Raw genomic sequence first — 19,599 nt, forward strand, 5'->3', positions numbered from 1 at the left:
TTACTTGTTTATTATATATCTGGATGCAGTGACAGAACCAGCAAAATACCAGTCAGGTCTCACACTATGCTAAGCATAGATTTTCAGTTTATGCGTTTCTAAGCCACGTCTTTTTAGGTCTCACCCAAGCCAGAGCATGCGCTGCTCTGGCGAGACATTTAAGAGTGGAGTTTTAAAAGTGCTGCCAAAGGCTTTTGCTGGCCTCAAGCGTGCGATTACGAGCGCGAGCGCAGCCGCCAGCTTTACCACTCGCGTGCCTTTTTAAAATGTTCTTTTAGCGCGAGCGCACACACACATCTCCTGGGCTTTGTTTCTCCCTTTTGCATGCGCACACAACACCCGCTTTTCCCCCACCACAGATCGCGTCTCGTGGCCGCTTGCGCACGCGACCAATGCTGGTTTTCAATGGACCTTGCGCGTGTAGTCTCTTGCCTATATATCTTTCCGGCATACATTTGATATCAGTGTCCCTTCACCCGCCTCTCAATTCGCAGTCTCGCTGTACTGACAGCTTTTGTGTGAAAGGATGCGAGGCCTCGCGGCTTTATATGTTTTTTTGTGTCATTAATGCGGAGGTGCCGTCAGAACAATAAACAAGTGGATTAATAAAGGCAAGCAGTAGCCGGACCCTGGAATTCTCCTGAGGAAGCCCCCTCCCCTGAATATCACTTTTTATTTCACGACGCATTATAAGGTCCCTGGCTTCCTTGCTTGTATTTCCATGGCAACTACACAGGGAAGTGTTTCCGTGTCTCGCCAACCTTGTTTTTTATTCAAATGACCAGAATAACAAGCATTGGCATAGCCAATTGGCCTCGCCATGCTTAATGTTGCTTTCTCTCACTTGTGTGCTTCTTTGCCGGTCCCCTGTGCTGCTCTCCCTCATGTGCTGCTCTCCCCATCCCCTTTTTTTTTCTTTTACCTGCCCACTTCTCTGTTGCCCTCATCCCTGCAGTACTTTTCAATTAGAATGCTTACTTTTTGTAACTGTGCTTTCTGCTTTTGCACTTAATTAGCAATCTGTCCCGCTGGTGCCAAATTTAGTAAGTGCCCTTGAGGTGTCACTGTGATATTCCAAGAATCCAGTGTCTTGAAATCTAATTTCCTGGTCCACTCGGCCAGCTGCAGGCAAAGGACACCACCAGGTAAAATCGGCTCGCAAACCCACAACTACATTTCACATTCAACTTAACCTTTTTTGGAGACTGCTCATGCTGTCACTGATGCCTTATAATCAACTAGGACCATTTACCACACTTACATTTTTTCTGGATAATTGCTCCTCGGGCAAGTCCCTCTCGGTCATAGTAAATAACATGAATTATTCCTTTTCTATTTATTCCTGATGGCGTGAAATATTCCTTTCCCATTCACATTCCTCTCTGCTTTAGGGATAAATATAGTCTTAAGCGTGACGTGGCAATGTAAAGGAAACATATTTATGTAAGAAGTTAAGGTAAAGCAAAAATTGTTTTCTTGGGTAGGCTCAAATTACCAACCTTTCAATTAACAGTTCAAATATGCTAACCACTTGCGCTACAGAGACTATTAGGAAATCACTCCTGGTATCACACAATGTAACCAAGCATTGGCATAGTCAATAGGCCTTGCCTTTGGGACCTTATATGCGTTTAGTTATCCAGCACACTATCCTTGATGCAACATCAACTGTGGCCAGGGCGACTGACGCTGGAATCTGGGGACCACGGTTCGATCCCCGGCTCCGGCGGCAGGTTACCCCAGCACTATGTGACTCTGGGCAATAGCTCGCTTAATCTTCCCGACGGCCCCAGCGCCTAGAGACCCTTACGGGTGATTGTGCGCTTTACAAATGTGGACTTTACTTTTACTTTTGTATGGCTGAACACTTACAAGGTCCCAAAGGCAAGACCTATTGGCTATGCCATTGCTTGTTTACATTGGCCACAGCCCTTTGAGAGACCCTCCCCTACCACCCCGTTTTTTTCATCCAATTAAAGCCCTGCCACCACCCCAACCAACATGGCTGCGACACTACATAGAAGAATGTTTACAGTCCAGCTGCGTGCGATGTCACAGACATGTCTCGCAAAGCAACGTGCTTCAGCGTGCTCCAGGTGCGGCAGTTTTTTTTTTTTTAACATGGCCTTCCATCGGAACTCCACGCTGCTACGTAGCACAATAATTAGATATCAAATTTGGAAATGAACGTCAGTTAGTTTAAATCAATCTGAAATGCATTGCTCATTTTCGAAAATGAAATCTAATTCGGGGTTCACATTATCGACTCCTCGCGGACCTTAGAGGTAGCTATTTTATTCGGGGCAATCTAATGTGAGTGATTTCGAGTTCGCCGAAGCGGAGGGTCTAAGATCCCAATGGGCGATGCTGCTCCAATGAGGGCCACCAACGCAGACGTGAGGGAGACTCGTGCTGTCTGAGATGTACAAAAAAGCTGGAGAAGGAAGAGATTGTTGGCATCGTGCCCAGTGGATTTCCCGTGTGCCCAGAAGGGTTTCATGTGAAAACAAACACTGAAAATACATATTTTGTAAAATGATAGGCTTTTAAATATAGCATTTTTAATATGGACCTTAATACATCCACTTCTATTGTTTCCAACAGGTGTTACTAATATCCAGTTTGACAGTATTCAAATCTACTTCACCAGCCTAGCACACGTGGTGGCAAGTATTTAATAATTTGAACATGGCAGGGCGAGATATTTGGCCTGGGGTACTTATGTATGTTTGAGATTTTGGTTGTCAATGTTTTTGTCAGATATATATTATCAACGTCTATGTTTTCACATACCAGCGACCAGCGCTCTGCCACAGACAAGCTGCAGAATGGCCAACTAAAATAAACAAGGGTCATGTCACCGACTGCTTTCAGGGGCACAGTCTTAATACTTACTGGTGTTTTTCAAGAAGTGGGCAAATGATTGGTGTCTCCAGCACACCTTAGGTTTGACTATCTGCCACTAATTGTAGAAACTGCCATATCCAATCCAGCCTGCTCAGTGTGATAAGACGTTAAAGTTATTTAGATAGGCTACAAAAGATAAGTGTGTTTCCTAATGTAATATACTGCAAGCTTTGTATTTAGAAAGGTCTTCAAATTGCACGTCCCTGGATTAGCTTATGCTTTGGCTAAGAGCGCGCTGGTTAGGCAATACCTCAGAATTTTCTGGGTTTGCTGCTTCTCCCCCTTCCCTACAGCCAAACCACAGAAAGGAAAAAGTGTGAAAGCAATTACAACCCCCCCCCCCCCCCCCCCAACAATAGACCTCTTGAAAACTTCCACTCCCATTCCTAGGTTTGTAGTTCAGTGACATCACTAACATTTCAGATTTGTGTTTTATTTTCCATTGGAATCGCCCAAATTGGGCTACTTATAACACATAAAATCTATATGTTAATCCCCCCATACACACATTTCTTATCCTCGTCGCCAGTACACAACGTTTGAATCATATTACTACTCCGCACAGGGATTCCCTGTTTGTTTTAAAGCTGGGAGAAATGGGGGGCACTGCCCCTTCCACACACAGTACGCAGTACTTTAACTTCCCACCCAAAGCCAGTCTCCTTCCTGGTGAGGGAAAACGTACTAAAATCTGCTACGTCACGCTGCACGGAAGAGTCCAAATTAAGAGTGGTTTGATGGTGAAGCTTAAGTAGTAGTCCACCTAAGAGATCCATGGATCCCCATCTCTGGTTCAGCGAGAAGGGTTTCAACCCATGCCAAAGAGGCAACAAATGATGTTAACAGTCTTCACTTCGTTAGTCCTCCCCAGCTTTGCTAGTTATTTACCCCTGCCAGTTCCCCTAAAGCAGCCCTGCAGGGTCCTGCCCTGCAAAAGCAGCTTCAAGCTTCCAGTCTGGGTCCAAGGGGAGGAGGGCACTGTTGCCTTCAGAAATGTGGATGGATGGGCTTCAGACAATCTGCTATCACAGATGAGGTTTGACAACATGTACTGTGGCCTACTCCCAGCAAAACAGACTTGTAGATTCAGAGCGTTCAATTCTCACCATCTCCCAACACTTGGTTCAATTCTTGGGGATATGCCCAAATCCCCTACGCTGAGCTCCGACCCATACACTTAAATAAAAATATGGCCCGAAAGCTCAATACACTTAAATAAAGTTATGGCCCGAAAGCTCATTATTAGCAATGTGTTTTTAGTTGCCCACAAAATGGAGGTTTGGTGCTAACAAAACTGGTAAAGGCCACCCACCACCAAATAATTAGTTCATCTCTTCCCGAGCGTTTATCCACAAAAGGAGCTGGTGCTGATAAAGACATCTACCAACCCTTCTGCCCCCCAACAAACAACTTCCACTGGGTAGCCTCACCAAAAGCAGTTCATCTGTACCTAGAGTCCAAACTATGGAAGATAGCAGTGACCAACATAATATTCCCAGCCGGATTGTAAAAGGGTAGACATCTTTAGAGAGTCTTCCATTGAGGGATGGCCCAATGGAGAGACACTTCCATTGACGTGTGGTTTCAGTTGCAGTCCTCATATGGGGAATATAACAGGTCCACAGTAAAACCCCCCAGGCATGCATTCAGTCCTGCCATGCTCAAACCACCACTTGTGCAGGTCCAACAGAAAGAAGGATATGGAAGAAGGGCCCTAAATTGAGTTGGCTGGTGGGCTTGTTTGTGTCACAGTTCTCTCCGGTCTTTTAAGCACCCATGTCGCTACCGCTTCTTCTTCTGTTTTAGCGACTTCCTCCTCTTGAGGATCATCTCGTAGAGTTTGTCCATGCCTTCGGTCAGGCCCTCGCCGATGATGGCGCAGGCAGGCTGGACGTGGTAAGCAGTGGAGGATGCCAGCTCCTGCAAGGCCAGCTGCCTCTCGATCTCCGGCACGGGCAAAGAGCGGGGCAAATCCTGCTTGTTTGCTATGACCAGCAACGGTGTGCCCTGGTTCTCAGCAAATTTGGTCACCTTGTGCAGCTCTGTCCTGGCCTCCTCCAGCCGGTCTGCGTCCACCGAGTCCACCACATAGATGATGCCATCGGTGCAGCGGCTGTAGGACTTCCAGAGGGGGCGCAACTTCTCCTGACCCCCCACGTCCCAGAAGTGGCAACTGATGCCCTTGGCGGTGCCATTGCTCAACTTGATCTTCTCGGTGTTGAAGCCAATGGTGGGCACAGTGTTGACGAACTCGTTGAATTTGAGTCTGTAGAGCACAGTGGTCTTCCCAGCAGAGTCTAGGCCAAGCATGACGATGTGCAAGGACTGGAAGGCTGACATGTTGGACGAGAGGTTCCCCATAGCTCCAGTGGGCGCCAATCCAGCTGTCCAATGGGTTCCCCTTGTGCGCTCTTCCAGCGGGTCCGGCAGGTATCCTTGGACGTCCCTTCCTCTTCACAGGGGGCAGCCGCGCTCCTCCAAAGCACCCAGTAGTAAGGGTAGGGTGGCAGGCAGCCAAGGGGGCGACCTCGGCCCTCCGCAGCAGACCCAGGCACAGAAGCGCTGCGGCATTACTGGTGGCCGTCCAACATCAGAAGCCCCGGCAAGAACGGGCGAGGGCCAGCATGATCCATCAGGGACGGGGACACCGCTCCCCCGCCACCATCTGAAAAATGCAGCGACCAGAAAATCGATTGGTTTCCCTCGCCAGGCGCTGCTGGGTTCGGCAACGCTCAGCAATCATTAACCCCTTCCTGCCCTTGCCCTGGCCACGGTGCAGCCACCGGCTTGGTGCAGCTGCCCGGGGCTGTGGTCCTGCGGATCAAGCCACTGACGCCCACCCAGGGCTGGCGGAGCAGCGGGCGCGACAGGTGTGAAAAACGCAGCCAGTCCCGGGGTCCAGGGGGCAGTCAGTGTCCGTCTCAGCCGGGTATGAGGAAGACAGTGGTCAGCAAGAAGGCAGACAGATGCACAGGAGGGGTGTCCTTCCCAGATCCCAGCTGAAAATGTTGCCAGCCTCTTTTTATTCCTGCTAGTGTCTTCTGGAAGGTGACTGCTCCAGACGCCGCCGTGCCTCTCTCTGGGTTCCTCTGGGTGTCTCCAGGGTCCTCCGGTGTCTGTCTCTTCCAGTAGACTGCAGTGGTGGCACCTGCGGCGGGATCAGACCCGGACACCGGCTGCTCCCCGGTCCTGTCCTTGCTGTGGCTCAGGCTCGGCGGTCCCGACTGTGTGAGGGGGTTGGCAGGCGGAGCCCGGCGGCATCTTCAAGGGGCCCCTGGGTCGCTCCGAGGTCTGATCACGCCGTAGCGCCCAGCCGCTGCCTCCCGCCGCCTCTCAGTGTATGCAGCCGCAGCTCAATCCATCACACCCTCCCAGCCCCGCCAGACAGAGGGGGGAGGAGGGCTCTTAAAAGGGCAACGCCGGGGAGGCGGGACACCCGCCCAGAGCGGCTACTACACAAGCAAGCACAGGCAACCCGTCAGCAGTGCGAATGGTTTGACTGATCGAGGTGTTGCTGAGAAGAACACAGATGGGTTGGGCTGCTTGTGCACGTTCTGTGTTTAAAGTGGAAATGTCAGATGCAGAATCAGTAACATCCAAAATTACATGACAGTAACATAATATGATTCTTTCTAATGGCAAGGAGCGAGCAGCAATATCACCACGGGCACAACTCACTGGAATCCAACATGCGGCTAGAATTAAAAGCTGCCATTTCACACATCGAGAGGCAGTAACGAGGCCTGACACCCGAAGTGTTCCTAGCTGCCAGCTGGCTGCGTGTTACGTAAAACACCTCCCGTCACTAAGCTGTATTCACTAAACCTCGTTTTGCAGTTTAGGGTTTGCGTTCTCATACATACAATTTTAAAAGAAAAAAAATACAAATTCCAAAATGCAATTTGCAATTGACTATAACAATAAAAAAGTAGGGTGAGTAGAACGTGTCATATGGAGTGGCACACTTCATGCAAATATTCACAAACTGTATTTTCAGATTTTGACGTTTGCGTAACAAAGCATTCTGGATGTTATAGTCCTAGTTTGCTTACATGGAACTAATAAGACTAGCCCACCTGATAGCAATGAATTGTAAGTTAAAAGCCAAGCACTGGAAAACTCTTCATGCATTGTTCCATGTTTTAGTTGTACATGTTGGGGTTTAAGAAGGAGTGGCTGAAAAATGGGAAATTAAGTAAACCTACTCTTTTATATATAGTTAAACCTATTTTGTTAATATTTTGGCCCTTAAAGTAAGATGGGAGGAGTAAAGGCAAAATTCAGCAGGGATACAGAAAGGGGCGTGCAAATACAAACACACATCTACAAAAGAGTAAGTCAGTTGCAATTCGAAGAAGTTACACCCACTCCTAGACATAGAAATTTGAAGTGCAGGCACTCCTTTTGCTTCAGAGTACGTTTCCTGCTGTGAAGTGCTGGTTGTCATCCATTGGAAGCACTGCATCATTGGTGAGAAGTGCTGATGCTATCACATTCAAATTAACATTAATGACACTATCTTCTTATTTAAAGTACTGATTACACCCACATCCACTCCGGTATTGCTACAGTTCAAACTTGTTCAAATGTACTCAAGGCAAGTCCTGAAATATGGCAGACACCTCACAGGGCCACTTACAGGTACTGTAAGAAAATCATAAAGGAAACCACAGATGCAAGGAGTCCAATGACCAGCACAGAGTCCAACACCAAAAAAAACACTAGTAATGACAAAGCCAGTAGGTTTTTTAGGCAATGCTGCCCAACATCCTTAAAATGAAATGTCGTGCAGCATGTCCAAAAAAAGTGCAAGATGCAACAATGCAGCTACAACAAGCATATTATTTTGTAGCCACAGACATGTGAGATGACTTCTGCAATCACATGAGTCATTACCAGGCGCACAACACCCATTGTACTCAAAGGACTTCAGCCCCCCCCCCCCATGTGTGTGGCAGCCCAGGGATGAGACAGCTTCCCGGGCACACACACAGCCACACCCGAGCACTTCACAGTTCTTTAAAAGTCTATTTGCATGTTAATGAGGCTTTGTTGTTGTTTCACTCCTTCTAAGACCCCTGCAGCTCCACTCTGCCTATTGCTTAACCTCTTGCATGCTGCCGTTGGCCGACGGGAGCACTACCTCGCTAGTGCTGCCGTTGGCCAACGGCCGACGCAGCCCGCCCACCTAATAGAACGCCCGCAAAGCGGAGAAAAAACCGCCGCGGTTAAGGCTTTAAAGTTTTAGCTGCCCCCTCCCCGGAATTTTTTACTTGTACCCCTTACTTAGATATAGTATACCTATGTCTACCTTTTAAAACAGACACATATAAATCTATAAGTCACTCCTATGGCAGGCCTTGACAATCCTGAAGGCAGAGTGCTTGGTTTTGTGTGAGAGGGTGCCCAAGCATGAGCTGCAGCTTTCGGAATCCCTTCCTTATAGCTGTTCTGTGATACAGCCATACCATATACTCTTAAGTGCATTATAACCTCATGGTTAATGCCAACTTTGGAATGGCTGCATCAAAACATGTCATATTTGGTGTCAAACACTTTGGAATACTACCCCTCCCCCCGCCAGTCCTGGCGACGGGGATAGCATTCCACCCTTCTAGAGGGAGAAGACATGTACACACTGGTCTAACCAGTAAAAGTTAAACAGAGCCCCAGCATCACAAAATGGATGCTGCTGCCACAGACACAAGTCTGACCTCCTGCTGCTGGGCGAAACGCCGGCAGTGGAGGCCTGGACAATAGGTTTCCTGTCACAGGGAGGTGTAACCACCTTCCCAGACAGACTTTAGTGTATAGGGGCAGGGTTTGTGCATTCAGTGATAAAGGGGAAGGGGTGTAACCACCCCCTCCCCAGGTCCTCCCATAGTTGGGACCTTAGAGTTAGTCCATTCCCTAAACTTAGTATAAGTATAGGAACCCAGTCCCTAGGACTTTAGATTACCCTGGGCGAAACTCTGCAACATATATCTTGGACCTTCGACATTCTATTTCGACTAGAAGACTGAAGAAATCTCCCTTGGGGCCAAGGAGTGACTCCCCTGTTCAAACAGGCACCAAAGAAGCATCTTGCCTGTCTGCATTTTCAAGGCTCCTGCCAGATCCCGAAGAATCTGTGACACAGGACACAGACTTCCAGACATCTCCGAGGCTGACAAGAGTTCCCAGCAAAGCTGAGACCTGTGGCCATCACGAGAGACGTGGGACCGGAACTCCTGGACATCCACCACATTTGCTAGTGCATCAACTTCCCGAGCTTTCCAGAAGTTGTGCATTGAGCTACTTGTCGTACAAGCTGTAAGCACCTTGTGCACCGAAATTTGTGGCCCCACACTCCACGAGTGTTCTGTGGGCCCGCTTCCTGCATTTCTGCTTGAGGCCCCTTTGCGATCCCTGGTCCGTCGACTGGTGGGTCCCCACGAATAAATCTCTTTCGTTGCTTGGACTTTCCTAGTTGCTCCAGACATGCCCTGACTTCCCTCCAAAGGGTGAGTCCCTCAGACCTTGCTGGTCTGCACCGAAGCCAAACTTTCCATTCTGCATGGGTTGCTGTTGCCAAGAATTGTTGGGTCCAATCCGGATACCGACACTGCAGCACTCGACATCCTATATGGGACAGCTCAAATCCAGCTCCTGGTTGTTGTTGACATCTCCTGGTCCTCATGGCTGAAGAGTCAAGCATCACCTGCATCACCTGAAATCACCCGACATCGGCTGGCATCATCTTATCACCTCCCTGGTCACTGGCTAGTGCCCCAGACTCTGTCCCCTCTGCTATCAGGTTCTTCAGATCTTCGATCCACCCTTGGATCCATCCGGACACTTTTCACCTGGTCGCCTGCAGCACTTCTTTGCAGCTCTCCATAGGAAACGACAACGAAACCCAACACAAAAAGACACTCATGCACCTGGCTTCCCTGGGTGAGGTAACACAAGTACTTTGGTGCTCCCGTGGGTCTTGACTCTTGAAGTGTCCAGTATTGAAGGGGTTTGTTCCTAGTCCACTCCGAAGTGTTCCAAAGCTTTAAAAATCTAACCACAACTTTCTCCATAGAAGTCAATGGTGATTCGCAGCTGTGTTTAGACACTGCACGCGTCCCCCGTGGGTCTCCTGCGTCCCTACCTTGGGTGGTTCCTGGTTGCCCCAGCGGTTCTACAGGCCCTAGGCCTTGAGTCTATGCTCCTCGTGGTTCTTATACCACTTTTTTAGTATATGGTTTGTGAGGCCCCTAGGGCAAAATGTATACTGTGCTAATTTACTGTGTGCTAATTAAGTTTAACTAGTGTACTTTTACCTCTAGCCTCATAAAAAGAGACTAGAGGGGTATGTTTAGAATAAATACATATATATTTTATATATACCTGGTGTGGTTCTCCTTTCATTTGATCATTCATGAGATTATAGGCTGGTAAAACAAGCTGCTTTACATTCCTTCAATTCTTAGCCTGAAGGCTGCTCTCCACAGCTATCACTAGGATAGCTTTCTATAAAGGTTGTCTTAAACCTACCATGAATAAGGGTCGTTTGGACTGGTGCAAGGTGCCCACTAGAATAGTGGACAGCATATGCCAGGCCAACTTCTCACATGTACACATATAGGAGGCACTATTGAGATGCAGATACTTGAGATATTAAGGAAAAGCACAATATGTCACAAATCTTGAGCAATGCAAGGGTATTCTCCCAATGACTATGATAACATGGTGTCCAAAATAGAAGTGCATATTGAAACAGGAAATAAAAGGGGAGACATAAGAAAAAACCGAAACAAAAGGGGTAGAAAAGAGAGGAAAGGGGAGAGTGGGTTGTAATCTGATGGGAAAGTCCGCCAGGATCTTATGACAGGACGAATCCTACGCGGTCCCCATATGTATTCATTGGATTGTCAGTGAGAATGATATAGTGGCCCCTATCATAAAGCAGCAGCCATAATCTGACAGTGTGTGTATTATAGTATCACCTACAGGGTTTGCATTTCTGTAACTATTGGTCAAGAGTATCCCACAGATGTCTTGTGCTGTGAGCTATGTGTAACTTTGTGTACATTATGTCATCTGCAATTCTAGTTGCGCAAAGCATGTTCTGCCATTTTTTTATGAAATCGCAGAAGTTGATTTCTACTCCATCAAAACCACTTTAGTGCCTAAAGTGTAAAGTAGGGCAAGAAGAGATGATTTTTGCGCCCATAAGCACAGTGAATTTGAATTTGAATTTGCATTTGCGGAGATGCCCAATACAATTGTCAGAAGGTCTATCTTAAAAGATTTTTCGAAAACCTCTTGGATCAGAGACTGTATTCTGATCACAAAGGATTGGACCAGTTTACAGGAATAAAACATGTGTTCCAAAGAGCCCACCCCTACATGTGTTACCAGCAGGTTTCTGTCCTAGATAAGCCCAATTTGTAAAGTTTGGCAGGAGTCCAGCACATTTAATGAATGGACCCTACTCTGGATTGTGGTTAAGCTGTGGCGATTTTGACCAGAAATAGGGACTTCCAGATCTTTCCCCATAATGTGTCCTTAAATGAGTTAGTATGAGTAAGTTGCATGTATGTGTATCATTTCTTTTTCACACCTTTCATCAAGTAGCTTTTACGGGGCGTAGGGGGGGCGGGGGATTCAAGCATTTTGTAGAGATGTGATGCTAAGTGATCGATCTTCCTGAAGTTACTGAGCAACCCGGAGGATCAGAAGTATAGGGATGTAATTTCCTATTTACACTTTTCTAATTCAGGAAGTTATAGAATTCCATAGCAGGCAAAGTAAATTTCATGTGTACAGTGGAACTAGGAATAGTGTTATTTTGTGTTCCCCTACAGTTTCAATACCTTTATTTGCCCAGTGTTCCCAATATATTGTTTTCCCCTCCATCGTGATTCTATTATTATGCTACAAAGAGGTCTGTGAAGAGTGCTCACTCTCTTCTCTAATACCTTATCTATTTGCAGGAAGGTGCAGGCTGTATCTAGAATTATGGGCCTTGAGTGTTCTTATGCCAATTTTGATACATGACAAGGGGAGAGAGTAGAGTTAAGGGGTAAAGGGTGTAGTAACTGAGATTCTATCTGTAGCTCTGATGGCGCTCTATTTTTCCTGTAGTACGAGCCACCATGTGTCTTGGGAAGACAGGAATGCATGCTGGTAACCTGGAAAATCTTGGAAAATCGGGGAGGTTAAAGCCCCCTTTAGTCCTGTTAATTTCTAATGTAAACACAACGCGATGATGATGGAGCTCTGAAACCTTTCAGACACTCACTCCCAGTCACAGATCTGGGTTCAATCCATCATCGTTCTTTAGCTCAGGTCACCACCTGAGTTCAGACCCAGCCATATGCATATCAGTCTTGACCCTGTTCCTTATGGGAATAGTCCAGCCTGAACTGCCAAGCCAAGTCTCCCCTGGACCGGAAACAAGCCTCCTGGGATCGGTTTCGGGGTAACACAATTTTTAATGTATTCATGGCAATCCTGGCTCTTTAACCTTTCCATGAGAATTCAGAGATGTATTTGTCCACTGATTTAAAAAAAGGTGGGCAAAAGTAAAATTGTTAACATACTCCATAAAAAATTCACAGGTGTGCTACCATCATTTTGACCTTTTCAGTCCTTCTCCACCAAGTGATGCATTTATGTGGCTAAGCAACTCGCAATTCTTTAATTTTTGATAGCAGTTTATTTTAATTAATTGCTAGGGAGCTTTTTCAGTTTTTGCCAAACCAGATACCTAAAATATTTAAAGACAGTGGGTTGCCATTTCAAGCCCGAATTACCAATCACTGTTGCTGTGCAATGAACATTGAGTCGGAAAACCTCTGTCTTTTCTCTAATAAGAAAGTAACCTGAGACAATCGAGTATCTTTCAATCTCATGCATGAAGTTCGGAATGGCATGTTCAACCTCCTCTGAGAATAATAGCAAATCATCGGCAGAGGCAGCCTCTAGTTGTCTATCAGAGTGGAAAGAGATTCCGTTTAGATCTTGGTTATTCTGGAGTCCCAAAAGCAATGGTTCATGGACTAACAAAAAGAGGAGTGGGGACAAAAGGCAGCTTTGATGTGTGCCCTGGGGTAACGGAAATAATTGGGACAAGTGACCATTTACTCTCACCTTCGCTATAGGGTTTGAATAGAGAGCCATAAAAATTAGTCGAAAATCAACCCGCAGATAGCATTTGTGTAAAGATGAATGTACAAAGGTCCAAGGGACCTTATAAAAGGCCTTTTTCTGCTTCGAGGGCCATTGCCCCTTCTGGGGACAAGATGGATTTAGCCTTGTGAAGTGCATGGCAAAACAATCCGATGTTGTAGGTGGCCAAGCTACCTTGAGGAATCCAGTTTGGGAGAAGGGAATTCGTTTTAGTGTAACCATCTCAAGTCTGAATGCAATCATTTTCTCATACAGCTTATAGTCAAGATTTATTAGTGATATGGCTCTAAAGTTCTTCACAACCAGATGATCTTTCCACTGCTTTGGAATGATCTCTATATTGGCTTCGGTGGCAGAACCCAAGATAGTCCCGGAATCTGCATTATGGTGAAAAACAGCGCTCAGAGGGTCTACCATGAGATCTGCAAAAGTTTTATAGAATTTACCCAAATAACCGTCAGGTCCTGGGGCCTCTCTCGTTTCAAGACTAGATGGGTTTCAGAATTTCCTCCTTTTCAATAGGTACATTAAGACATAGTTTTTATTATGACAAGGAGAGCGTTGGACATTATACTTTGCAACTATGACCAATGGTGCAGATACAAAAGGTACTACTACTACTGGCATCCAAGCTGCCTGCTGGTGCTTAGTAATGAAATATATGATGAACAACATCACTAATCAAGTGTGCTAGTGATCGGTGTGAAGGACATTGGTCTCACAGGTGTCGCTAGAGTGGCCAGCATACTCCAAAGCATGGTAGTCTCAAGGCTTTTATGTTACAATTTTATACATTCTGAGTTTGGTTGTTGTCTGGAATATCGAGTAGGGAATATCAATTTACCAGAAAGTCATAGGCAAAATATGGAGGGCAAGATATCAAGGAGATAAGTGTGTACAGTTGAGTAAGATATACTATACTTAACTCCACATCCGAAGAAGGAGCGCAAACTGAGAGTAACTCCTGTCTTCTTTTGAGCCTAGTACCCCCAGAAAATTGAATCTTCTGTACAGATACATGTGGTGCAACACATCAAGGCCCTAGAAGGCGGTGAAGTAGTTCTTATAATAAAACGTGACGTGAGAGGATACGGAAACCTTTCATTATGCTAGTAGAATTGGGTAAATTTCATGTTATTTGAACTTCACGACGATCCCGGTTTTTGAACTTCCTTCATTTTTGTTTGTGACAGACTTCTCCCCTTTAATAGGAGAAGCCAATCAATATTTACTGATTTTAAGCTCCACCGGAAAAAAATCCCTTATGCATTTCACATAGTTTACTTTACACCCTTCCATGGACACCATCACAAAGTGATACAGAATTTACACATCTTTGTACACTTCTACTAAAATATATGGTTAGCCAGTAAAATGTAACATGCTGTGAAAAAATAGCTTTCACGGACACCAAAGCACACACAGGAAAACCAATGAGAAGAGCATTGCCATCGCACAGTCTTGAAATCATGAGAGTCTGGACAGTGGACCTAAGAGTCAGAGGAAGATAGAAGAGGCTTGATTGATCTTTCGCAACAAGGAAAGTTGAAAATCACAGGCCTCAGTAATGCCTTCTAAGTTTTGAAATAAGAGTTTGAATAGAAGTCGAGTCAAGAAAAAAGCCAGCAGAATGAGCCACCAGTGCCAAAGTCAGATTGATACCAACTGATGAGACTGGACAGTCCAACCTGAACAGAAGAGCATGAGGATGAAAATTTATATTAAAAAAAAAACATAATCGCGGGAATGAATTTCAGCAAATATCTGGACATCCAATATCTTTGAAGGCTGATACAGCTCCGCCGGCAGGTGCACAAGCCAGAAGTGACAGTGCTGGGTGGCGTCAGCATGTTGGTTCATGGAGATGCCAATGGGCCGCACTATTTTTCTCAGTGGCTCTATATCGTAACTGTAATTGCATTTACATAGCGCTTACTACCCCTGATGAGGCATTGAAGTACTGTTCTGTGAGTAGCAAGCTACTCCGGAACCCAAACATGATTAGTGTTGAATTAGTATAGGGAAATATGAAATTAATTTGAGCGGTGAGCATGTGTGTCTGTTCGTTGGATTGAAAAGGGTAGCGGATGGAAAGAAGAGGGAAGGGTATAGAAAGAGTTTATTTTGAGATTATAGAAGCATAAGCAGGTTTGGGATGAGTAGGTGCCAAGAAGGCTGAACCCACCAGTGTGGGCATCACTGAAGGGGGTTCTGTTTGAAGACTAGATACAAAGAAGCAGATGCCATGGGAAGACACCGGTGCCTCACTCGTGGCTTGGGGTCCTACCTGTCCATGCAGGAAAGACACTTAGGGTTTGAGATTGCTTGAGGTACTCCCACTGGTGAATAATGTCGTTGACTTGATGGTCCCTAGGTACTCCACATCTTTTGGGCAAAGGAATTAACTCACAGGCCTGTTCTTCAATAACTGGGTGTGCTTAGAACGAAAGGACGAGAATTAATCTTGGCATCTCCACCCTTTACAATGCGAGTGGGTAGAAGGAATAACAGCATCCCAGGGTTCGACGTGGCATAGGCCAGTGAGAGATCCAAGATCACAAGTGAGAAGGAATCTCTCTTATCTAGGCTGTGAATGACATCACCCACCAGCTATGCCACAACCTATCAGAAAAACTAACCAATAAGGACGCAGAAGTAAAGTTGAGGCAATACTACCAAATATTATGCCATTGGCCAGCTGGTAATCCTACCACGACTACTACTGCTGGTATATTGCTATTACTACTACAGCAATACACCCAATACGAGCTAGAAATGACTGCTACAAAAGCCAATAATCTTTCTGAAGCATGGCTGTGTAATGCTAATCCCCCTTATGATGGTACATATCTACAGGTGCAGCCAACAATAGAACAACTACCACAATCATGAATGCCATGACGCGTCTTTGTCTCCCCTGACAGCCTCCTCATCACTGCTATTACTTACTATTGCATAAGCATCTAGCAGTGCAGCTTTGCTGAACTCAATGCCAGCAACAAGGGCAGACAAACATTTCTAACCTACACTTGTTTCACAATGCTGCTGGTCCAGTCCTGGCACCTATGAGCTTGATCATGTTAAAGAGATCTCATTGAGCATCTTCTAGTCACACTTTGCTACATGTTTAGCATCTTCCCAGCAAAACCAGATGAGTTCATTCAAAATCAGAAAAAACACGTCCGAGGCATGCAGTGTCATACAAAATCCTACAACCAATACATAATTAACAGAAATATAAATTGAAGTTGTTGCTAAGTCCAGTCAGAGATGATGTACCATGTAACCAGGTACCTATTGTCAAAAGGATGGACAAAAGCTACAAATGTAGGCGGACCACCAAAGATAATATTAAAAAGTGCCTGAGGGCCTTCCCTATATTGTATTTACTAAAGGTGAATCTTCATTAAAGCTACGGGTTTTGAAATCATCTAATGAGTTAGATATGAAGGATATTACCAATAACAAGAGGGTAATTTGCTAACTCAGCGGTCACTGTGGAATAGTATAAAAAAGATAAAGGAAAACAGAATGTGTTTCAGAAATAAAACTGAAAAGTATTCTTTTCATTTTTTAAGAGTAGGCAGTGGTCAGGGGGATCACTACCTGTTCTTAAAAAACAAAAATTGTATGCATTTACAAGGGGGAGGGGTTCCTTGGGGACCCTTCCTGTTTGCGAATGCATTCGCACCAAATTAAAATTGGTGTTTAAAAGCAAATGTTTTGTGCCCACATTTCGGCCCCACAACATTCGTACATAGCACTGCGAGTCGCTATTAGGAAGGGACACACTTACCAAGCCCCTTCTTAATACCGAATCACTTACCCATTTTATGATTCGGAAATAGGTTGCCGAATTGCAAAATAGGGTTTTGTACATGGGAAAATGCTTTTTTCTGTCGCAAATGGACTGATTCTGTGAAATTAGCCACTTGCCACCGAGAAAATGCTACGTACATGTGGCCGGTAGGGCCTGATTATAACTTTGGCAGTTCTACAGCGGGGGTGGCAACGAGCCGTCTGCTGTAGGACCGCCAAAGCAGTAGTGCGACCGCCCGCCAGATTAGGAGTTAAATCCTGGTCTTGCGGGCGGTTGCTGTTAGGCTCATAGAAGAGCCTAACTAGCAGACCCTGGCTGTTGGAGCGCCGACTGTACTTTCCTGCACGGTATACATGCCACACTGTGCAGGAACTGTTAGAAAGGCGACCCGGGGGAGGCAGAAGATGTCTGACTGACCACCCCTAGGTCAACCCCTCTGTCGAGAAGTAGCCGAGCGTTGCCGAGAGGCCTCCTGAATGAGGGCCCCTCCTAGGATCGTACAGCAGAGTAATCACAACACTACAAACGGACACCACACAGGAGGTCAAGTTCTCAAGCTTTTATAAGTAATAACGGTTGAGAGTTCTTGGCAGTATATACAGCTGGATCGCGGGATCCGTAAAGTCTCGGACAAGGAGGGTAAGGTAGCGGGACAGTCTTACTCTGGGTGGAGGAAGGGATACCCTACGCACAGCTCTCAATCCTCGAGCTGGGGGGTTCCGAGAGGTTCGAGCCGCGGCGGCGCCAGCCGGCTAACAGGATGGTTCGGCAAGGTAGGCCGCGGCAGCGCCAGCAGGCTCTCCGATGGTTCAGCGAGGTAGGCCGCGGCAGCGCCAGCAGGCTCTCAGGTGGTTCAGCAAGGTAGGCCGCGGCAGCGCCAGCAGGCTCTCAGGTGGTTCAGCAAGGTAGGCCGCGGCAGCGCCAGCAGGCTCTCAGATGGTTCAGCAAGGTAGGCCGCGGCAGCGCCAGCAGGCTCTCCGATGGTTCAGCAAGGTAGGCCGCGGCAGCGCCAGCAGGCTCTCAGATGGTTCAGGTTACAAGAAGGATGAGTTTGTCTGGTGTCGGCCGTGACAGCGTCAGCAGGGCTTCCAGTCCAGGATACAACTAGCGTCCTACTCCGGGGCTGGCCCAGATATAGGACGGAGGTCCTTTGATGTCCGGACCCTCGCGCCTGGGGGCCAGAGGGGCCGGGATGATGGTGTCCAGACACCCAGCAGGGGGGTGGAGCCAGCGCCCAGGGAGGCCGGAGGGCGATCGATACCAGGCGTCCGGGGACGGCTGGAGGGCCATCGAAACTCCTCTCCCTCCGGGATCTGTCGAGTGGCCACTCGACCACCTGGATGGATCTTGGTGCCTCGATGTCTGGGCTTCGCTGGGGCCGAGGCTTGGGCCGAGGCCACGTGGTCGTGACGTGGTGGGCCCAAGATGGAGTCCGGCACGGCCTCGTGCTGAGGTCGTGAGGGGCCTACGCTGGGGCCAGGCCGATGATGGGGATCCGGGCAGGTAGCGGGATCTGTGGTGTTGGGGCGTGCAGGGTCGGGCCGAAGGGGCCGCCTGAGGTCCGGAGGAGGGCTGATGTTGTCCTGGGCCCGCCATGCGGGAGGGGTAGGACCACGCCATGAGGCCGGGTCCAACAGGAACTGGGGGTGCATATCCTGGGGGGGGCACTACCTGTGCCCCCGCAAGCCCTTGCCCAGGCCCAGGAGCGAAAGGGAGCCCTGCTAGATGCCTCTCTGCCACCCTTTTCATTGCAAGCTCACTGCCATCTGGGGACGACCGAAGCAGTCATGCACATTCTACATTTTCTCTATGTAGGCTGCATGCAGCTTACATAGAGAAAATGGCCTCTCTACAGGTGCCCGGCCTCTGGACCAATCAGAACGTTGGCTTACAGGAGGGGAGGGAGCAAGTCTGTTCCTGTTCAGGAGCAGGAAAATGCGGGACCCAGCCCAGGAGCAGAGGCGGCGCGCAACAGATCAGGTAAGTCTTATTTTTATTTTACCCCCACCTCCCCTCTCAGTAATCCTCGTGCTGAGGTCGTGAGGGGCCTACGCTGGGGCCAGGCCGATGATGGGGATCCGGGCAGGTAGCGGGATCTGTGGTGTTGGGGCGTGCAGGGTCGGGCCGAAGGGGCCGCCTGAGGTCCGGAGGAGGGCTGATGTTGTCCTGGGCCCGCCATGCGGGAGGGGTAGGACCACGCCATGAGGCCGGGTCCAACACGCGTCCCCCCCAGCTGAAGGCAGGGGAGAGTCACCCATTTTCTTGGGGATTCTCCTCGCCGAAGTGGAAGAATCTGGACAGGCCGTCGGCATTGGCGTGGTCGTTGCCGGGGCGATGCTCCACAGTGAAATCCATCCCCTGCAGAGAAATGGACCAGCGCAGCAGTTTCGGGTTTTCTCCCCGCATCTGCATCAACCAACGCAGGGGCTGGTGGTCGGTCTGGACTCGGAAGTGGGTGCCGAAGAGGTAAGGCCGGAGCTTCTTGAGGGCCCATACCACGGCAAAGGCTTCCCTCTCGATGGTGCTCCACCGCTGTTCTCTTGCCAGGAGGCGTCGGCTGATGAAGGCCACAGGCCGGTCGATTCCTTCGGAGTTAACTTGTGACAGGACCGCCCCAATGCCGTGCTCCGAGGCGTCGGTTTGGACTACGAACTCTCTGCTGTAGTCGGGGGCCTGGAGCACAGGGGCGGTGCACATGGCAGTCTTTA

General features: G+C 47.8%; 1 protein-coding gene across 1 annotated transcript; it reads right to left on the bottom strand.

Moving 5' to 3' along the window:
* Positions 1–3,319: 3,319 nt before the first annotated feature.
* ARL4C (ARF like GTPase 4C) lies at positions 3,320–6,262 on the bottom strand. Its single transcript, XM_078681381.1, has one exon. It carries the CDS (start codon positions 5,266–5,268, stop codon positions 4,690–4,692), a length of 579 nt encoding a protein of 192 aa, XP_078537507.1. The 5' UTR covers positions 5,269–6,262; the 3' UTR covers positions 3,320–4,689.
* Between the last annotated feature and the right edge of the window lie 13,337 nt (positions 6,263–19,599).

The sequence above is a fragment of the Lissotriton helveticus genome, chromosome 3_1, assembly GCF_964261635.1.
Source record: "Lissotriton helveticus chromosome 3_1, aLisHel1.1, whole genome shotgun sequence".
NCBI lineage: Eukaryota > Metazoa > Chordata > Amphibia > Caudata > Salamandridae > Lissotriton > Lissotriton helveticus.

Bases quoted from the DNA above. Each gene is read 5' to 3' on its own strand.
- ARL4C (XM_078681381.1), bottom strand. From the start codon at position 5,268: ATGGGGAACCTCTCGTCCAACATGTCAGCCTTCCAGTCCTTGCACATC.